This window comes from Phallusia mammillata, chromosome 2 (assembly GCF_965637545.1).
Source record: "Phallusia mammillata chromosome 2, kaPhaMamm4.hap1.1, whole genome shotgun sequence".
Taxonomy (NCBI): Eukaryota; Metazoa; Chordata; class Ascidiacea; order Phlebobranchia; family Ascidiidae; genus Phallusia; species Phallusia mammillata.
In genome coordinates this window covers 11,062,991-11,084,192 of record NC_137253.1, presented here as the reverse complement: position 1 = coordinate 11,084,192, position 21,202 = coordinate 11,062,991, and the positions used below count along the sequence as shown (strand labels likewise).

Genomic DNA, 21,202 nt, shown 5'->3' with positions numbered 1-21,202 from the left:
TGAAGTTTCCTTCCAATGAATGCATTTTGTTCTTTCGCCCTCATTATAACTAAAATGCATAATAAACTTCAACTTTGCTCTTAATAGGTTAATAATGTTACTATTGATATCTAGTTGATGTAAAAGTCTTTAGAGATGAAAGAGATTTTATGGAATTACTCTGATCTTTGCACGAACTTCTGTGAGGCTGCTTCCCATCAGGAAAAGGCCGTGGAGCGATGTATGAGAGAATTTTCAATGCCAGAAAATGCCGTCGATAATCTTAAAAGCGACCACCACAAATACTTTGTAAAAGTAAGAACTTCGTTAATTCTAGCTAAAAGATAAAGGTTCCATAAATACAATACCCGTTTAAATGATCGCAATTGGGCTGTATGACTTAATTATTTCAGTAGCAAAGTGTCCATGGTTGCATCCCTAATTTAAATGTTGGGTTAATATAAAAACAACAATTGGGTCTACGCCAATAAGGTATTTGCCATATACAAAGTCAGGGTTGTCAAATTCAATCACAGAGTGTCAAACTTGTTAAACTTGATTCACTTAGGACTTCCTTATGTAGTCACATTGATTCAATTGTTAGGCTTCTCTGATTTTTCTACATAACATCCTCTGTTTGTGCAACGACAACCGCACTTTGATACGACGCAACCACGGGATACAAAGAATACTGCAGTATCACAAATCCGACTGCCCCATGACCAAAGCACAAGCAATGCTAGTACTTGCTTATTGCGTTGATGAAAAAGAAAACGATAAAATATTTGCAGGTATTGGAAATGTTTAAAATATTTTTTTTTGTAAACAAACACATTTTTGAAAAATCGTTGTACGCCAAATCTATACAAGGCACTAAGCTTGATTAAAGTGTTTTTATTTTGCTTTTTTTACTCATGTGTTACATCAATCTGTTAAAAAACAAAAATCTTTGATGATAAATAGGCTATTGTTGTCTGAGAAAACTTTTGAAGTCCAAAGAGATAAAAACCTATACTTTTTTTACAGACTGTGGTGTAATTTCGTTTATTGTTGAACTTCTGAAAACAGCAATGTACTCGCCAGGACATTCCACATATACCTACTCATTTACCGTGGTCGAATTGCTAGTGGGTCTCAGCAAACTTGCATCAAATGACAACAATAAGGTGCTAAGCAGAAGTCCCTAACATTATGCATATGTACAAATACGAAACGTAAAAATAAGTTCCAACTTGTTCTGTGGCGTGTCCATTCGCAAGTTTATGATCATGGTATTTTTTACGTTTCTGCAAGGTGTCCATAGTTAAAGCTGGAATTCTTCCACTGCTGTTAGTAACGTTGGGTAAAGACTTTTCAGCAGAAGAACATGTGGTAGCAATGAATTGCCTTTGGACTTTGTCCTTTCACGAAAACATCAAGCCACAAATTAAAGAGGTACTTTCAGTTTTCATATAATTTCGTTATTTTTTGCCACGGGGCCGGAGCAGAAAATTACCACAAAATTAGAAGCTGGCCCTAAATTACGGTCCTAACAAGATATTTTGCACAACAAACACCAAGTAGCCACAGTGAATTACGTCAGACAAAGTTAAACCCGAACCCGGCCCATTTTGCTGGTTCACCAAAAATAACACCAAAAATCTGGTTCAGCAATAACAACAGCTGAATAAACATCAAATGTATAATAGCAACAGGTAATGTTTTGAACAGCAAATAAGTTTCAATCGAGTATATCCAATCTAGTTTAACTTGACAATATAAAACAAAAGAAACTTTAAAATGGTGGCGCTTCTTTGCGCAAGTATGGGTTGATAACCTAAAATGAAGCAACATTGTAGACTTTTAAATTGGCAGGAGCCTGGTTTGCTAAAAGTCGTTCATCAGTTTGCGGAGAAGGCTAATGCTCTTGGTGAGAAGATGAAACGGTCCTGTGATGGGATAGTATTTAACGTCGAAGGATGTTACTCAAACCGTAACGGTGAAACCAAGAAAACAAATGGAAATGAACCTTACATTATGTTGAGCTACCAGTGGGATGTACAGCCAACTATTTTAGAGGTTAGTTTGTTTCTTTGTTTGTTTTATTTTTATCCTCGTAAGACGAACAAAGCCAAAATCAGTTGCATCAGTAGATACTTATATGAGTCCGCCGACGAGGTTTAAACTAGCTGCTATATAGTATCCAGTACTATGGATCATTTTTATTCGATTCAATGAAGTGAACCGAAAGCACAAGTCGGTTGTGGTAACTGCTTGGTCATCTTGGTGACGAATCTGGTGCGGAAATAGTTTTCCTTAAACTTTTGATAAAAATTGCGTTCTACTTTGCATTAAAAGTTTTCGATACACAATTTAATTCAGACATGTAGTCCATGCTGTATTATTACGGTCTACAAACTTGTAATGATCGCGACTGAAACAGGGCTATATGGCCTGTGTTGTACGGTGACATTGTGCATTCGCAAACATGTTTGACAAATTGACAATAAACTTATGTAATTAATTTTGTATCATGTTATCCTTTATTTCAGCTACGAACCAAACTACAAGAAAGCGGTTATAAGGTCTGGGTGGATGTAGATAACATGGAAGGTTCGATTTTGTCAGCAATGGCAGCGGCGATTGAGAATGCCAGTGTGGTGGTTATCGCTATGACGGAAAAATACAAAAACAGCAATGCATGTAGAACAGGTTGGCAATGTTTGTGAACATAGAGTGAGTTTTAATGAAAACAACTTTCGACTCATCGCGAGAGCGTTTTGAAACGTTAAAGCATAAATTCGTGCTTATTTTAAATCTTATAAAAAGCAAAGACGGGAAGGCACTCTTTTCACCAGAATCCGAATATTCGTACAAACATTCGAAGCCAATCATACCTCTATTGCTTGAACCCAAATACAAACCGGACGGGTGGCTTGGAGCCCTCCTTGGAATGCAACTTTACTTTGACATCACTGATGAAGATTGGAAGGAGACAAAGTTCGACAATTTGCTACACCACATAAATCTAAAAATGGAAGTCAAACCCACAACTAAAGCGACTACAGGTTCTACTATAAACATTTTGCTCTGACCGATACAAGTTATTTGCATACTAGTTGGTAAAATCAAACAATTGAACTTGCTCCTGATTAAAGCTTTAAGCTTTCACTTATCAACAAATCTAAATCTAACTTCGGGATATAATTTGGGCATTTACACAAAAACGGATTTGGGCTTGAAATTTCGCGATTGGCCCACAAATTAAAGAGGGGCTCAGCTCAAGCCAAAAAATAGTTTTCCAGCTCAGTTGCAGCTCAGCTAAACCTATTAAAATCGATATTTGATCTTTCTTCTAACAACATCTCGTGAAACGGTTTAAAGCCATGTTGCCTGAACCAGTTCTCTTGTGAACTGATACAAACTCGCGACAAGTGCGATCATGTGAAAAATTTTCCACGTGAAAACTATCTTTTCAGAGGTTGTCTCCACCGGGCAAGGTTCAAATGAAAGTCAGAATCTGTTGCGCAACTGGACTAAAGAAGAAGTGTCAACATGGGCAAAACAATCAGGCATTGGTAAGCTTTGAATGGTTTTTTTCTATATTTGTTTCAACAGAGCCTATCTTTTTTATACTAAGGACTTCCATGCAGCGATCAGTCAGCAAATTGTTTTTTTTTTCTGTAATAATTCTGTAATATCATTACTTCGAACGATATACTGCTTCATATATGATTTGTGTTTCTAGCACTACATGTCGGCTCATTGCTTACAGCTTAATTCATAGCTTGCTTTTATTTGGTTTAACACTAAACGTTTTGTCTCGCAGAGAACCTGGTTCCTATACTTTCGTCGTTCGACGGCCAAGCTTTGGAGGGCCTGAGTAAAATGCTGAAGAGATCACCTGACGTTTATTACACAAGAATCCAAACTGAGCTAAATCTTAACCTTATTCAGATGCTTCAGTTCACAAGTGCTTTGGAAAGCCTTTGAAATTCGGCTTCCCAATAAGATGAAATTTGAGTTGCTTTTTTGCCTGCTTTATGTACATAACTTTTGGAATTCCATTGCACGTTTTTTTCCTATGTAGAGGCCCCTCGTCCCCGCCTCAACAAGTGACGATCAACCGTTGTCGTAATGTCTGTTGTCATCTTCCCATGCGAGACTATAAAAAGCCGCAACAGGCGGGAGACAAAAAAAAACATAAAAATAACGTTTTTACGGCGAAAAACGAAAATATACACAAACAAAAAATAATCAAATAAAGATAACACGGTTTATATAATTTTCAGTTTACATTTTTTTAAAAGAAATATTGCGTTGGTTCGTAAATAAAAGAAATATAACATTCATGTCGCCGTGACCAAGAGTATGTTTTCTTTAAAGGTATGTTGTTTTATATTGAAACGGTTCAGTTCCGTGCCTTGTTTTATATATAGTTTTTTTTTCTTCGCTATGTAGAGGCCCCTCCCCGCCTCAACAAGTGACGACCAACCGATCGCAAAGTATCAATGTCGTCTCCTTCCTAGTATAGGAGACGTCGTACGCCTCAGGGAGCAAAAAAATGATAGATAAAACAAATGAAGAGAAAAAAGGAAATATACAAAAAATAATTAAAGTATACGCAAATATACGCGTAAATATCAAAGCAAGGAAAACTGAAAAAGAGAGGGTTGGAAATTTACGACTTAATAGGTGTAATTTTCGTGTTAAATAATGTTTGGTTAAAAGGTTTACAATTAAATGCATGCGCATGTGTATTTTATTTTTATTACGGTCATGTTGCTATAACCGAAGTGTTAAGGGTAAGGTTTTTGGGTGTATGTTAAAACGCAGTTCAGAGTTTGTTTCATCGAGTGCTTTTGCAAAACTTTTTAGTTGATCGTTACGATTTTCCAAAATTTTAGCAGCCGTTTTTCTAATAAAAATTGCGGAGAAATCTAAGTATTGGTTTTTAAAATCGAGTTTTGTTCTTTGTTTAATAATTTCTGTGCGCCAAATTGCAATTATTTTTACAAATAATAAGGGGACATCTTAGTTAAATAAGTTTAAAAGAATTAAATTTGGGTCGGTTTCAAACGAAATTTGGTATCGACTGGAAAGAATAAATTTTATGTCTTTTAGAATATTTATGGGGATAGTGCATTCTGTTAATAAATGGGAGATATCTTCTTTATTTTGTCTACAAAATTTGCAATAGAGCAAACGGGTTCTACCATTCTTTTCTTTATAAAAGTCGCCCCATTTAAATGAATTAGGTACTGTTAAAAAAATGTATTCAAGACAAATATAGTGTCTGGTAAAAAAACATCCAAAAATAAGACCAAGGAAACAAGTGTTTGTATTTATTCTTAATACAGTGTGGCCGATTTACGATCGCATTAAAACTGAATTAGGCACAAATCACAGTTTTCTGAAAATGTGAACACTTGGTGGATAAAACTTTTACATCATGTCTTCATCACTTGTGTTGAATTTCATGAGAAAGAACTTTTCGTTTTAAAAAGGCTAGCCATTGATCTAAAAAGATTCAATAATTTGGGTTTGCTTCCTTCTTGTATAATTCCTTTTCATGGTGATTGTGATGAAATGCGTTCGATCGGAAAGGGAAAAATAACTTTAAATAGAAAACTGTGTGTAAAGAGAATGTAAAAAATAAAAATCAACTCTTACAAACACAAAAAGTAGGGATTGTTTGTACAACCGGAAAAGGTGATTTAAAAAACAAAAGAAATAAAAATCAACACAAAGTAACACAAAAAAGGTTAAATCGAAAAAGTGATCTGCATTAAGTACGTTTGCTCCATAATAATTCGTTTTTATTGTCCGATGCTGAAATAACAAAAAGCAACAAAAAATTTGAAAACAGGCCAAAATCCCCCCCAAAAGGTAGGAATGAAACATTTCTGTCAAGCTGAATGTTGCTTCAACCTTGCCCAATTAACAGAGTTTGGTAGCATCATGTAAAAATATTATGTAGACAATAACTGTCGCTGTTGACAAAGTTAAAGCGTTTACTTAAACTTCCCCTGGACTTTACGTAAGAAACTACTTTGTCTTGACGGAATTTCAGCTTTAAGCTCTGGTACTTCGCTTGCTGGTTGCATTTCGTCTTCATCCAAGTCTTGTGAATTGTTGTAAGGTTTGTAGTAAGATTGTGTGGCTGTATAACCTCTGGGCAACGACCACGAGAAAGGCGCGCGGTTGGGGTTGTTCACAGTCACTGGACGAATCGGGGGTTGATATTTCCGGACCGGTACAGGACGCTCGATGGTCTTAAACTCTTCCGGCTTGACTCTCTCGCCTGTTTTATGCTGATCCGGATTTCTTGGGTTTTGCGACAGAATTTTTAAATCTTTTGCAGTACGTTTTTGTAGGGGATCGGTGGGTTTAGGTGGGGACGACTGCGCTAAAGGTGACTGTACTGGTCCGGATCGAGACGACTTGCTGGACACGGTTGAACGCTTGTCACTTGACTGACTACGCGAAGTGTTACGACTGCTACCAGACGACAAGCTGTCCGAGCTACTTCGTGTGTCCATAACTCGTTGTTGCAAATGCTGTTGTTGTGATTGGTGTTGTGGGTCGTGTTGTTGTTGTTGTTGTTGTTGTTTGTCAACCGCGCGTCTGTAGCTACTGTTGCGTTGAGCCGTAAAATTGCTGTTGGGACTAAGAGGAGGTGTTCCTAGGTAGATAAATACAATATTCTTCTACCAGCTTTATATGATTCTTTTTCAACATCACAATATTGGTTTACACAAAATATTGATTCATTGAAACCACAGTGTTTCTAAACCTTAACTTAAACCTGTTTCAGAAAATTTTTTTTAGTTTTCGTGGTTTTTACGTTTTAAATTGATAGTTCCACAAACGACAGTTGCGACAAGAATATTCCGAGACTAAAATCGTTAAAAACGAAGACTTAAGCTACTGGTGTTCAATTACATAATGTGACTATCGTTACTCTTTGTAATGTATTATAATTAGGGCAATTATTTTTTGACCTAAAAAACGAAAAATTTTGACCTACAAATTTAAAATTTTGACAAATTTTGACCTTAAAAAACTTTTTTTTGACAAAATTTTGACCTATGAAGAATTCAAGTAGTTAAATTATGCATTATCGTTCAAAAAGTTAAAATATGGCTAGGCTAATCTAACTAGAGCGAAAGAATGTGCAAAAGTCTAACAGAAGGGCAAAAATCTGAACATAGACCTAACCTATTCTGAAAAGAGAATGAGCTAATTAAAAATCACTGCCAAAAAACTGCAGCTAAGACACAACGAAAATTATTCAATACATTTGTAAATGAAAGATACATTAAGTATCTAAGGCTACAAGGTGTAAAACGAATAGTTTGCTGGTAGTGCAACCTCTACAACACCACGACAATGCATTTTGTAAACAATTTTAACATTGTAAAAAATGTTGACTTTGTAAACAATTTTGACAATTTTTGTCCTGTTCTAAAAATTTAGACAAAATTTTGACTTTTTTTGACAAGTCAAAAAATATTTGCCCTAATTATAATACATAAAAACAAATTGCATATTCAGCTTCTAACCTTGTGGGCTTTTAACGTAAGATGAAACTTTTTTCGGCGAAAGAGAATTCGTCGAAGATTTGTCGTCAGGACTGCTCGAAACCCGACTTCTGCCTGACGTCGCATCCGATGATGACGTCGACTTCCCGTTGGTAACCATAAACTTCAGCGTTCCGCTCTGCCGCACAGGCGGACTATCGACAACCGTCGTTGACCGCGGCTGTTGGGTTTTCGCCGTTGGTTCGAAATGTTTAATCTGTGTCGCGGCGGAAGCAATGTTCCGCGTTTGACCACGTGACTGGTACCTTTCAGATTGTGACGTCACAGTTTGTTGCTGGTCGTAACCACTAGGGGGCGCAACCCATGACACCGCGGGACCGTTTTTGTCACGTGGAGGTGTGTTGTTAAGCGATTTGGCCGTGTTGGGGGCGGCGACGTTTTTCTGCCTTGGGTTGGCGTTGTTGGTGCGTTGCCTGCCATGGTTGGTACGAGGCGCGGGGTTGCTGGTGATGCCTTGTGAGTGTGTTGGTGCTTTGTTCCTTGTTCTTTCCACAAGAAACCATCGACTGGCCGCCGCCAATCTCTCTCTACGTAGAGAAATTTCAAAGTTTATTAAGAGGGAGTAGGCTTGCACAAACGCACAATGTAAAATAGATTGGGTCTCTTTTGTACTATATAGTAAATATATATTTGCTTGTTTGTTATTAAATAAATCACGCTTCAATCTCATGTTTTATACCAATTGGAAATTACTTCCTGAAAATAAATAGGATAGGACTTTACAACACACGGATCCAAAGCGACAAGTGCGATCTACTGACCTCATAACTTCCACCGATTCCATCGTGGAATCTTCAGTACAGAGTGAAATCGACGGTGATGGCTGGTACCTGATATCTCGCACCAACTTCAACATCTCGTCCATTGAAAGTTTTTCCCACGATTTCTTCTGGGGCGCTTCCGGCATGTCTGCGTTTACGATAAAAATATCATCATGTAAAGGGAGCTGGCAACTCGGTTAAATTTAAATCCGGGAATAGGTGAATTTTTTGAAGAAATTATAACTAACTTATAGTTGTTTTATGTAACTTATGGAATTAAAACATGGTCTTTGCAAAGTATGGTGGAAATGATTTAATACATAAGTGTTTCTTGTTTACTTCAGAAAAGATAAAAGTACACACGTACTGGCATCAGCCCTGAAGCGTTCGTGCAAACCAGCGATCACGGCATACTCATTTATTAAGGCGTTGGGCCTGGCGTACTGTGATTGGTTGACACTTATGTTTATTCAATAGATGACGGCTTACATGCTAACACTACAAGTATATGTGGAAAATGCAAGTTTTTTTTCGTAAAGTTATTTCTTTCCAACATAACAATTGTTGTCAAGTTTATCGCTGTAGCAATTTAGTACCGACACGTTAAATAACCGACAGTCGATTAGTTGACGCCTACTGCAATTACCTGCTATTGATTTGTATTGCTTTTTACCTATTACATGTAAAAAGAATTGCACAAAAGAATGAAAGTAAAACCTTTAGTTAGGGTCTCCACTTCATCATTAGTTTTCTGGTTTGCAGCAACGCCCCTGTTTGTGTCACCGTTTTGAGCAACAGGAGCAAGCATTGGTGAATCAGTTTCAGTTGTGCCATTTTCCTTTTCACCAGTTTCATCCAACGACGTCCCGGGTCCATTTAGAGCAGCGTTTATCATTTCCTGCATCGATGGATTGGCATCTGCTCCCCCAGCCGACGTGGAACCACCAGTTTTAGGGGCTTCCCCTCGCAATTGGGGTCGCTTACGCAGTTTGGATTGGTGTGGGGCCGTTTTCGGTGCTGGGGCATCTTTTATTTGAGGAGATGTCGGTGGAGATGAGGAGTTTGTGAGCTTGGGAGGTGGAGGTTGCTCCTGAAGGACTCGGCGTTGGGAAGCAGATTTGAACTTTGGACTTTTTAATTTGTCTGGGCTCGACGGCTGTTTTGTTTCTGACAGATATGAATTGGTATTAGTCAAAAATGTTTTTTACATACAAGGAGCACACAGCTGTTACTCATTTCAAAGTTGGAAAGTTAGTTTGTTTGTGTGGAACTATACGAACACTGTATGTTGTTCAATAACTTTATCGTGATTAGGCCTATATTAAACTTGCAAATTTCAGGAAATAATTTTTGCCATCGTCAGCAAAAAAAACGATAAAGTGACATTTTCGAGAAGTGAAAACGACTCAAGAATGAGGGAGGAAGGTATAAGTATCACCCTGCTGAGCAGATAATGGCAATATAAACAACTATTTCTTAAAACTTTGAGGCTGGCGAAAGGAGGCACAAAAGTAGTGGATTTAAAAACTGGTCTGGGTTTTAAATCTGATCCATAGAAGCAAGCTAACTTACCTTTGTATTCAACGCTAGGTGGCAGATCGTCCATGTTAGGAGGTGGTGGAAGAGGAAGATCGTGAAATCCGTTCACTTGTGGAGGTGGTGGGGAGGGAAGACCGTTGCTAGTGACATTCCTTGTTGCATCACCACGGTCGTTGTTACGTACTGGGGAACGATTCGAGTTGCTTTTATGAGTTACTGATTGTGCGTTTTTTTTCAGCTGCTCATTCTCGGTTCTAAGTCTGTAGAAAACGATTGTGTAGTTTGGCAGTATAAGGCCAATGGAAGGATACAATAAGTTGCAATAAAAAATGCCGGAAGAAAAAAATATTGTTTTTGTAATATGTCCGGCAGCAAATCTAAATTAATTGAAAGATACCCAGTTTTCTTCCAGTTAGTGGGAAACAGTTCGTTAACGATTAACCACATAAAATATTAAATCAAAGTACAATTTTGAACTAAGCATTGCTTAAAAGCTATGATACTAAGCGACTAACAATAAAACGTAGCGAACAGTTTATAAATGATCACGTTAAGATCATCGTACATGTTTTGGTTTGCTTTAAATGCCTTGAGTGTGTTGTGTAGCATTAAAGCAAAAAACGTAGGTGGTATTGGTTTACGCCTCAATTTACACAGATTTCGTAACAGAAAGCTGAAAATGTATATTTCTGCCTATAAAAACCATATCACAGGACTTACGCTTCCATGTCGTTGCGCAGGGCAACTACTTGTTGAGCAAGCGACACACATGTTTCCACGACAACCAGATAACCCACACAAGTATCGTGGTCGTATTTTTGTGCAGCCTGACCGGGAGTGTCTCCGTCCGAATTCAACATTGTCACTGATGCTCCACGAGAAACCAGGGTCTGGTTATAAAAAGAAACTACGTGAGAACATGATTTGCAAACTTAATGCTAAATCTGACTGCATTTTTCAGACTGGTCACCCAAATGAGATTGGTTTTTGGTCCTTGCAAATGTACATCTATAAGTTAAACCGTTAGTTTGAGTTTTAAAAAATGGGTTGTTGGGGCTGACTTCACACTTGGCCACGTTTGTATTGTAATTTCTCGTTTGTAAATCTAATTTTCGGGCTAGGCTCGGGCTTTACTTCACCCATATTATTAAGTTATGACCGAGTCTCGGTTTTGGGCCCCGCCCTAATTTCGATCTCACTTGAAACTCGTGCATCGCATTCAAATCAATTTTAATGTTAACAAAGCACGTTACTTCCTGGTGTGGTTAGACCAAGTATTCAAACGTTAGCATTCGGTTTGCAACGAAATAACAAAAATCCAACACCTTGTATTGATTCTGTCATTGGTCAGGTGCAGCATACCAATCACTAGGTGGCAAAACTGAGTAGCACTATTGTAAATGTGTTGCTCACTAGACAGTACAAACAATTGTTCACTGATAAGAATTTGGACAAGAAGTGGTTGTTTGCATTCTTCGAAAAGTACAATAGTACGTGTTCAAAGACCTAAACTGTGTTTCCCGGTTCCCGCTTTGTACGTGACACGACTTTGATGTTTGGGTAAACGAATATCGCTTTTATTGAAGTGTTACGGTATAGGATTGGCGTAACTGTTAGAAACTGTTAGTATGCGCCGAACAGGGTCACTGGTTTGCTTTTTACTACAAGCGGTTGTAGCGTTTGTATTTCTGTTATGTTTAAATTTAGAATCCCTGGCCTTTCAAGTGTGTATGTAAACCATGAACATATTTTTGTGCGATGAAAAGTCGTTACATTCCAATAAGATATTTCAGGTTACGAGTGTTACCGTCTATCAGTTGGAAATGCTCACGAAAATATAATGCCAAAAAATAATTCCTCGTATAGCAGTGTAAAATACCTTTCGAAGCCAAACGTTCTAAAGTATAAGTTGTTTTTCCTTTCCGCATATTCGTATTTTTACATGAAGCTCGATTTACAAATACTAACTTGTATTGGTGGGCCGGTACGGTAAATTATTGGAAGCCTCATGCTGACAAAACGGGCCATTGCGATCTTTGTAATACATGATGACAACCGTTGCAAAGCCGATACATGACTTGCATCATCTTACAGTACATAAAAGCTCAATCCTAATGATCAAGCTGGATGTATTGTCATGCAATTTAACTAGTATCAAGACAGAACATCATTTTTTTCTGCAGTTAAACTCAAACTAGTTATAACTGCACATTATATGGTTTACCACAACAGAAGGCGGTCAGAGCTCTGACCATTCCCATTTTCAAAAAAAAATAACAATGAAATTAATCTCCGCATTGTGTGTAACAACCAAGGAGTCGAACCGCTTGTCATATGGGTTCAGGTTCGGTTCGGGTTCACTTGGTTTTATTTTTAAGGGTTTAACCGCTCAAACCGGTTCGCGGGTTCGGGTTCAGTTCCGCTTCGACTCCCTGGTAACAACACACAAGCACGCACAACCAGTGGTGGGATTCATTTTTTTTTGTCAGCCGGTTCTATCACAAAAGTAATATTTTTCGGCCGGTTCTGTTACAAAAAGTCCATTGACAGTAACCAGTAATGCTAACGCTGATCTCATAAAATTTCGTGAGTCGGTTCTATACAACCGGTGCGAACCGGCTGAATCCCACCACTGCCCACAACCCAACAAACGGCAATAGATAGTACAGGCTATAGTCGCTATGTAATGCGACAGTCCTGTGTTGAGGCTTAGGTATGCGGCGTTAAATTGAGTTTGACGCTTGATGAGCTTATGGATCGTTATTTTCTGGGACAATCTACTAATTATATTCGTCTTAATTTTTACTGATGCAAAACAAACAATCTATACAAGTAATTACATCCACTGGGATTTCAGTTGCTCTCAGGCGCGTAAGGCCTATACATTGGTCAAATTTAATTGATCACAGGCAGGAGCCGCTAGAAACACACCAAAATGTGGGAAATGTGTATCATAGACTTAAGAGGACCTTTCGGCTCCTTAAAGGTGGAAAGAAATGTGATTGTTCTCGTGTTTCGATTGTTGTCATGCAATTTTCTAACAAATAACATGCCAGTCGTATCCACACTAGAATTGTATATGGACCCAAAGTTTAAGCCCAAACTTAACCCAATTTTTTGATGCCAACCCAGAAAAAAAATATTAAAGGGGAAAAATTATTCGCCACATGCCTGTAGTTTACTAAAACAACTTGTATGGTTGACACTTACCTGAATGCATGCAAGGTGGCCGTAACGAGCCGCAACATGGACAGGAGTGTTACTGCAGTGGTCAGCTGTATCGATCGGGTAACCTTCATCTTTCATTTCCTCGCACAACCAGTCCAGTATCTCATTTCTGTCGTATCTGGCCGCCACGTGAGCGATCGGTGGCCTCGTACTGGATCCGTCGAAGGACGAAGGTCGCTTCGAGATTGATAACTCTTCCCTGGCCACTGTGTGGCGCACTAGCCACTGCACGCAGCCAATGTGACCGTTCTGAAAACATATGAGTTTGATCATAGGTTTGAGGTGAAAAGGGGGTAAAAGACAAACATATAAAAAGTTAGAGAGTTTCGTTGTTAGAAGTCACTTGTATTTAATTCAAACGATTAAAAAACCACAAATCCATTAACGTGTATAGTCAACGTTGAAGGTGAACGTTTACATTACAATTTGGTTTCGTTTCTCGCCTCATTTACAATTGCCTGTTGACATAAGGGTTAAGACGAAGGTTGGCCTGACAATGCTTTGTTGTGGGAGTTTGGGCTCCTTGAAATGGTTAAGATATCGATTTTCGACTTTGCAAGTCTAGACACAAGCAAAATCCTCAATAAAAACTACTAGCGAAATGAATTTATCTCATACAATTTCATCATTTTAGGTCAAGCGTTTTCTATGCTTAAATATTTGTATTGTTATTGTTGTTGTTCTATGTGCGTGTGTTTGTTTGTCTGTCTATGTGAGTGTATGTTCAGTGTAGGTTTAAGCTTGCTATAGATACGTTGTGCTATAGTGACACATTTCATGCTATAGCGTCAAGTCAATTTTGGCTTAAAATATTTTCCACTGCCCAATTAGGCGTAGTATGAGGCTACAGTTAAAGTTGTCGCGACGTTTCTACAACAAAACCCTTTAATCTGCCCAATTGAAAATCTCAAGCACTCGTAGTGTTTGAATCATCTACCAACGTTTAACCACTATAGTAAGTTGCTTATTTATTACACATCACGCATTTGTACTGTTATTTAGAGTTAATGTTTTGACATGAGCTTTAAATGAACATCTGTGATTTGGACAGTTCATTATTTCCTTTTTTAAAACATAAATGCCACTTGCTTAGAGTTAAGCCTGTTGTTTCGTTGATTTAGTAGTTTTATCAGTTGTTAGTTAAGACCACAATACAAATATGGTAAGATTGAAAATTCAGTAGATATGCGATACACTAATGCAGAAATATATTTTGTCATTGGATCTAAATTGGCTTTAACGGGCAAAAGTCAGTAAAGCAAATTGTATTCAACAATAATGATGAACTATTTGCGCAAATTCATTAAGTAAGTAAGTTCAACACAATATACTGCCTATGACAACCTTAACAAGAAACCTGTCAGCTTCTAATCAGCCGCAAGTGTTTCTAAAGTTTAGCCGAGCGGAAAGCATCACAATTGTGAATTCCTATTGTGTAACGGTGGGTTGGCGAACCCGTCATAATGCCTATTGTTGCGTCACCCTTAAATAAGAGTTATGGCCAGAAAGCGTTACATGAATGGATAATGAGATTAGGACTCGCTGAATTCATTTGGACTCAAGCAGCAAACGCCGTTGTTGTTATTGTTGTCTGTTAAACCCAGATAGCGTGCCTCTGCCGCGAAAAACTGGATCAACGGCATTTCAAAAATTCTCCCAGGTAGATTTCAATCGTTTTTCCGTTGATAAAAATGAGTCATTGCATAAGTTATTGCTTTTGTGGATCCACTCCAAAAACATTTTATATCTTAGTTATTTAAACTAAAGGTAAAGCAATAAGCGCGTTTAAATGCGACTACATAACACCTGTGTTTGTACACTTTTCAAACAATATTTGAGCAGTATATGTATGTAAAGATATAAAATTCTCTTCAAAACGTGAGTTCAACGTTCGACGTTGAAGGATAATTTTCATGGAAACAATTGTTTTAGGAGTAAAAATTTACTTCCACTTGTCTTTTTTTAATTTGTTTCTTTCGGACTGTATCTTATAAACCTGCAACGGCTGGTAACATGAATTTGAGTTAAAAACCGATGGGGTGGCATGGTTGTTAAGGACTTGTAATTGTAACTATTGCATAATTTCGTAAACATGAAATCAAACTAAGTATAGTAAACGGACAATGACGACAAGCTGCATAAACAACATTACACATTAAATTCACCTTACACAACCATATGACGCATTCTTGTGGTCATCAAATTTTGTATCGGAGAAACAGATTAATCCATGACGTACCAAGGCTATCGTAAATCACTTTAGCTATTTCTCTAATTCAATATTTTGCTATACCAGCACAACCAGTAGGTATAAAGGGCGATGCGCTGTTCTGTTTACACAGGACACTCTCGATCGTAAAACACAGTTTCAGCAGGCCAACTAGAAAGAACAAGTCAGCTGCTTCGTGGTACGCTTAAAACAAGTTTAGACATGCTGGACTGCTTTCGTACACAAGCTTGGCATATTTCATGAGCAGTGAGCTTTTTAAAGATATGTTTATCAAGTCAACTACTTATGCCTTTAACGTTCGTCAAACGATTTCAGTAGCTTTTGCCCTGTTGCCTAGATACGGCGTCGTTGTTGTGAATTGACACAGGAATGATTTGAGATGTAAACTAACATTCATTCCACTGAACGCGTGACTATGTTTACGTTAACAACAGTACGCTCGTATATTTCATTACCTCCGCAAAGCCTAAATTTCGTACATTACGAAATGTCTAAGCCAAGTTGCATATTAAGTTGATAAGCTGTCATTGTCGCAAAAATAACAACAAACTGACAGCAATACCCTAAATTCGTGTTGTATATTTGCGTTTTACCTACAGCTTTCTTATTTCTAAATTCGGCGATGAAGTCGAGGGATTTAGATTACGTAATATATCTGTTTTGTTTATCGGATCAAATAAGCGTTAAATTTTATCGAACGTTATAACCTGATTTTAAACAGTTCGGTAAAATCTTTATTAAACTAACATAGAAACTAAAACCAGCAAAACTTGTATGTGCGTCAAAATATTTGGATTGGCTCATCGCTTTAACGAGTAGGCTGTAAACAGGCCGTTGTGCACATTAATTTTTCTTGTTATAGAAGTAATCAATACTAATGACACACCAGTTTGCTTTGTCGTATATGGATAACCAGATTTATCACACCGTCTGTAAAGCGGATTGCCTTTTCAATTTACACTATGACATCACAAAAAGCACAAAGAGAGAGTTCTATAACCCGGAATTATGCGTTGAGGTTTGCGGGAGGAACAAGACCTGTGTAACTGCCAACGTTTGTACAGCTAGCAAACAAAGCCATGTACAAAACATACACTTCACATGGTAAATGTGCTACTCACTACTCGAGTCGCATAAATCTGTTTTAGCATTTCAGGTTGTTTTTTCTAAAGCCTACTTGTATTGTGCTGGTAAAAAAAACATCTTGAATATAATTTAATTTTCACTGCTTGACATTGCCTATTACAAAATTTAAAGCTAAACGACAAAACGATTTTATTCCTCACAGTATCCAGTAACGGATTTATTTCAATTGCTTTTAACCTTGCTGAACCACTTCGTTTTAGTGTAACGAAATTGTTACCTTGATTGCCATTGCAGTTGGAGTCATTAAATCATCATTAGGTAGAGTAATAAGGTTTGGGTTAGAAGTGGAAACCAATCTTCTGATACAGGGCAAGTGCCCATTCTCAGCAGCTACATGTAAGGCGGTGTTGCCTCTTTCGTCAACGGTGTCGTTTAATTCGCTTGCAGAGAAAGAATTCTACAAAACAACACTATTAGTTAATATAACTTTTCCCGCCATTTGGTATTTCAGAACCTTACACAAAACTATTCGTATGAAATTGTGTATGACGTAACAATATTGTAGATTAGTGATGAACCTGGTCACAGAAAACATCAACGATTTTAATCAGCACCGAACTGGTTTGTTGCCAAAAAATTGCCATGCATTTGTTTTGGTTTACTGTCTTTTGTGAAACATTGGCTGTATATTTGCTAGCGATTGTGACTGTGAAACGTTTTGGGATTTCACAAACTGCCTACAGTAAGTAAAATTGTTCGGTGTTTTAAACTTAAGTTTTTTGGGTTTATTGGTACAAATTTTAAAACCTGGAAAGGTTTGAGTTATGACTAATGTCAGACGTGGCTAGATTCAAGGGATTGTACACTTAAACAGTTTAAATGTAGACAAATTTGGCATAAAGTAACTTTAAACTCATTAAAATGCCATTTTGAGTATATACTTATAGTACATAGCAAAATCTATAGACTTTGATATAGCAGTGTATAATGAAATTGTCTGCCAGCAACGCCCCCAGACAAGAATAGAACATGATTGCAGTTATTATGTCTGGTCGTTTTAAAGTTGAAGCAATTGCCCTGTTTGGCCTATGCAACTTTCTAAATTGCAGTGTTGTTGCAAAGTGAACAGACAACAGGTAGTTCGATAAATATGCACATCAAATCAAACCATGGACCAGGCTATCTTTAAATGTAAATGGTTACTGCAAGCAGCCTTGTAAATTTCACAATGGTCGTTTGCAAAACAAGTAAATGATGACTTATGTAGGTAAATGCACAAAACTTGTTCGAAACCTCCAATACCGCCGATATGACAAGACATAGCCTACACTGTGGTATATGCCCTTGAACAAGCTTTTTACGTTGATTGGTGCACTTAACCTGTCCACTATGTCCTCTATTTTTCATAATCCCATTACAGCATAATCGCCGAGCCTATTTTGCGCTGGTAGGGGTTTAACCTATACTGAACGGTCCGAAGTTGTGGTGAACGTTCATGAATAATTGACATACCAACGCGTGGAGGTCGCCTCTCATTGCTGCCTCAAACATGTCAGTGATGGTCGAGTGATCCATCGCTTCATCGACGTCCGTATCGATCGTTTGATTAGGTTTAACTTCACTTCGTTGAGCAAGCTCGTTGCGGGGTGTCAGGCACTTTGCGTAAACGATTTTCTGTTGGGCGAACGGGTTCACCGGTGCAAACTCTGCAAATCAAATGAAGACACGTTGCAGATAAACACCTCTTCACCATAGCAACGGATAACCCTGATACAGTGTAACATCATGACTACCCTTTAGGGATAATGGCAAGGAAAGAGGTCAATTCGGGCTATTTGAGAAGATTGTTTTGAAGGAATAATATGGAGGGACTATTTTATCACAATTGAGAGCTAAAACCTCATAGTATTGGCATTTTGGGGATTACGATTCAACTACCTAAGTGAACACAAAGAACATACGGTCAAAACAGACCTTCACGTTGGTGCACGTTGCTTCCAGCATTTTGCCTGGATGGGGAATTGTCGTCGTAAGGTCGGTCCTGTCTTGGCGTTGAAGCGCTGCTAAGGCTAGAATACGAGCTATCGCTGCTTTGAGGCGTACGGTGGTGCTCAAAACTCCTTCGCTGAGGCGGATTTCGGACATCGTCGTGATTGTAAAAGCCACGTTCGTCTTCTGAATCTAACACAGAGGATTCTTCGACTATTGTCTCCAAGTCACTGTCCGGATAATAGTAGTGATCGACAACATTGTGGTTCGCTTTGTTGTCATAGCCGTTGGTAAGTTCAGGCGGGGGCCGGTACTCCGGCGGAGGCCCGTTCTGGTCTGGAACCGCAGAATCTATCGGATTTGGCGGGCCTCCTAGTTTGTACCAACTTTGTGGCCCGGGTTGTGGTTGATTCCAGGTGTGCATTTCGAAGAATTCCAACGTATTAGCTTTCAAACATGATAATATCCACTATCTCCGTATTCAGCAATACAGCATCCTTGGTTCAATGTTTACTCGAAACTTTCTAAAATATTGTAAGCTCTATGACGTCATAAAGGACTCGAGGTTACTCATCCAATTTTTATTGTGAGCTGTGTACATAAGATCGTGCCATTGTTGTGTTCCGTTTACGGGTTACGCCGTGGAACTTCGGCATTGTTACAACCCACGACCCCGTTGATCGATAATAACACATTTATATTGTACCTGAAACTTTACCGTCGGCACCGTGCTACATTGACATTCATACCTGACTCAAAGGCCATCTTTGCGCGTTTAGTCGTGATAAAGTATTTTAAACAATATCGTCCGTTTACGCATTCAACAAAAAGCTTTTAACACAGTTTATTGCACAAAACTCGCTTTAGGCAAATATTTTTCTTAAACTCGTGCATAGCAAAAACTGTTATAACACTCAACTACTGCAAGTTTGGGTTATAACTAGTGATAATCAAGAAACACTAGAAGCCACAAGATATACATCACTCTTAGTAAAAGTTCAAGGCACAACACCGCCAAAATAACCTGGCTATAACTGTACTGTAAGCATCCCAATAACGCAATACGAGGGTGAACCCTTGTTACTGCATGTGTAGAACCCTTGTTACTGCATGTGTGTAGACCGCGTCTGCAATATTGACTTTCAGACAATTATTAACATATCACCTTCCCCTACAGTTAAATGAGGTCCGCTTTATTGTTTTATTGCACCAGACTCATTGTTAAACTATATTATTAATGTAAATCAATATTGGCTGGGCTTAATGCATACCTTTCATCAAAATAAGACTAGTTAAAATCAAGGTGAATTTAGATGAAATAAAAAAAGCGTACACTCTTTTGAACGCCATTTCTTTTCCAGTGTCCATCAAAGTTCTTTTCTATGGGCCTCATTTTGTTGTTTTAAACGCAATTGATTTAAACATTCACTAGTGCCAAAACTATTTATTAAACAACTTTTAACGAAGAGGATTATCACTTTCTTAAATTGAACAACAGGAAAACACGAGTATCCAACGACTACCTTCTGTTTTTGAATTGCACTGGCACGAGTTAACTTGCGATTTCACTATCCAAAGATCCAGCAACTATTTCTCTGCCTGTGGTATAAATTGATTGCTGTCTGAAGTACCTGGATTTGCGAATCGACTAAGTTTGATATATCGATCGTCTATAATCCGTTCACAGCAGCCCAGTGGTGGACTATTCCTGTGAGCACTGTGAACAAACCTGGGCTATTGGTGAGGCCTGAAAGCGAAATAGCATAATTAATACAAAGCCCCTTTCGACGCTTTAAAGCGTATCGCATTTTGGAGTCACTTGAAACTCGAGCATGGGCGGTACGTTCACATGCCAGCGAAATTCAAATAGCGCAACTCGCTAGGCTTGCGCTCCAAACAGCTCGACGGGCAATGGAGAAAAAGTGGCATTGTACCACTCCTGGGTTGAGGAGCTGCCGGGCGCCTCCGATGTTTGTTTCTTTCTTTCTCCTGTGATGTTTGTCGTGCGCCGCCAGTTACTGTGGAATTATGTTTATTCAACAGCGGCCGGACAACTCTTGAAGTGTGCTTCGGAAAAGCTGAGGTGAACAGGCAAATTGCAGTACTTCAAATGTGTTTCGGAGTTATGACTAACCTGAATTTTGTCCGCGGGGTGCTACTTGTTTTCGCTTCGCCCTTTGACAGTAAACACTGTAGGATGCTCTTAAGGACAGATGCTGGGGGCTTACTGTATTTTGTGCGTTGATTAATGCCACAAATATGCGAAAGTTGTGACATTATTGTGATGCCAGTTTTCATAATAAAATTGCACAATTAAACAAACCAGCAAAGTTTATCTGTATGTCGAATACGAGGATTATTTTGTCTTGGTAAATGACTTTTAAAACAAAACAACATCCTACAATTCAATGTAAGTTTCCATAGTCGTTAAAAAATTAAACTCAAACTTAATTACACAGTCGACACGGACAAATCTTGGTCTAAAACCCGTTTTTACAGCCTGCCCGCACATACTCTTGAAATTTTGTGCAACAACAAGCAACTGGTACCGCAATGTTTAACCGCCCTAGCACTTCGCGTTAAATGCTGATTTAAGACACGACACGTAAGACTCCTTTAACTTCAACAACCATTAAACCTCGCTGCGTTAATTTCGTTTTCAACATAAAAATAATTTGCTCATTAAAGGAATGGTTTGGTCATTTAATATTGTGTTCCATATTAATAAAAAGAAAATTGTTAAAGACCTCTGCCTATCTCTACCCAACAGATTTTAAATACGAGGAGTACCAAACTGGACTTTTTGA

General features: G+C 38.3%; 2 protein-coding genes across 2 annotated transcripts; one reads left to right on the top strand and one right to left on the bottom strand.

Moving 5' to 3' along the window:
• Nucleotides 1-135: 135 nt before the first annotated feature.
• On the top strand, nt 136-4,509 carry LOC145214522 (uncharacterized). The gene is made up of 9 exons (XM_080083069.1): nt 136-294; nt 584-770; nt 1,006-1,145; nt 1,273-1,413; nt 1,834-2,037; nt 2,511-2,670; nt 2,817-3,026; nt 3,438-3,536; nt 3,788-4,509. The coding sequence occupies exons 1-9, from the start codon at nt 136-138 to the stop codon at nt 3,949-3,951; spliced, it is 1,464 nt and encodes a 487-aa protein (XP_079939195.1). The 3' UTR covers nt 3,952-4,509.
• A 767-nt stretch (nt 4,510-5,276) lies between these two features.
• LOC145212237 (uncharacterized) lies at nt 5,277-21,180 on the bottom strand. The gene is made up of 10 exons (XM_080080287.1): nt 18,381-21,180; nt 17,919-18,112; nt 16,684-16,863; nt 13,073-13,339; nt 10,583-10,752; nt 9,896-10,122; nt 9,041-9,490; nt 8,324-8,471; nt 7,524-8,089; nt 5,277-6,643 (listed from the first exon to the last, which is right to left on the bottom strand). The coding sequence occupies exons 1-10, from the start codon at nt 18,817-18,819 to the stop codon at nt 5,973-5,975; spliced, it is 3,312 nt and encodes a 1,103-aa protein (XP_079936413.1). The 5' UTR covers nt 18,820-21,180; the 3' UTR covers nt 5,277-5,972.
• Nucleotides 21,181-21,202: the final 22 nt, after the last annotated feature.

What these genes read in the sequence shown, in the direction of transcription:
- LOC145212237 (XM_080080287.1), bottom strand. Translation starts at nt 18,819, where the DNA reads ATGCACACCTGGAATCAACCACAACCCGGGCCACAAAGTTGGTACAAA. An exon ending in CTGCGCAACGACATGGAAGC is followed by an intron (nt 10,123 to 10,582) that starts GTAAGTCCTGTG and finishes CGTTTTCTACAG; the next exon opens with ACTTAGAACCGAGAATGAGC. An exon ending in GAATCGGTGGAAGTTATGAG is followed by an intron (nt 8,090 to 8,323) that starts GTCAGTAGATCG and finishes TTCTCTACGTAG; the next exon opens with AGAGAGATTGGCGGCGGCCA.
- LOC145214522 (XM_080083069.1), top strand. Translation starts at nt 136, where the DNA reads ATGAAAGAGATTTTATGGAATTACTCTGATCTTTGCACGAACTTCTGT. An exon ending in AAACGATAAAATATTTGCAG is followed by an intron (nt 771 to 1,005) that starts GTATTGGAAATG and finishes CTTTTTTTACAG; the next exon opens with ACTGTGGTGTAATTTCGTTT. An exon ending in CATCAAATGACAACAATAAG is followed by an intron (nt 1,146 to 1,272) that starts GTGCTAAGCAGA and finishes CGTTTCTGCAAG; the next exon opens with GTGTCCATAGTTAAAGCTGG.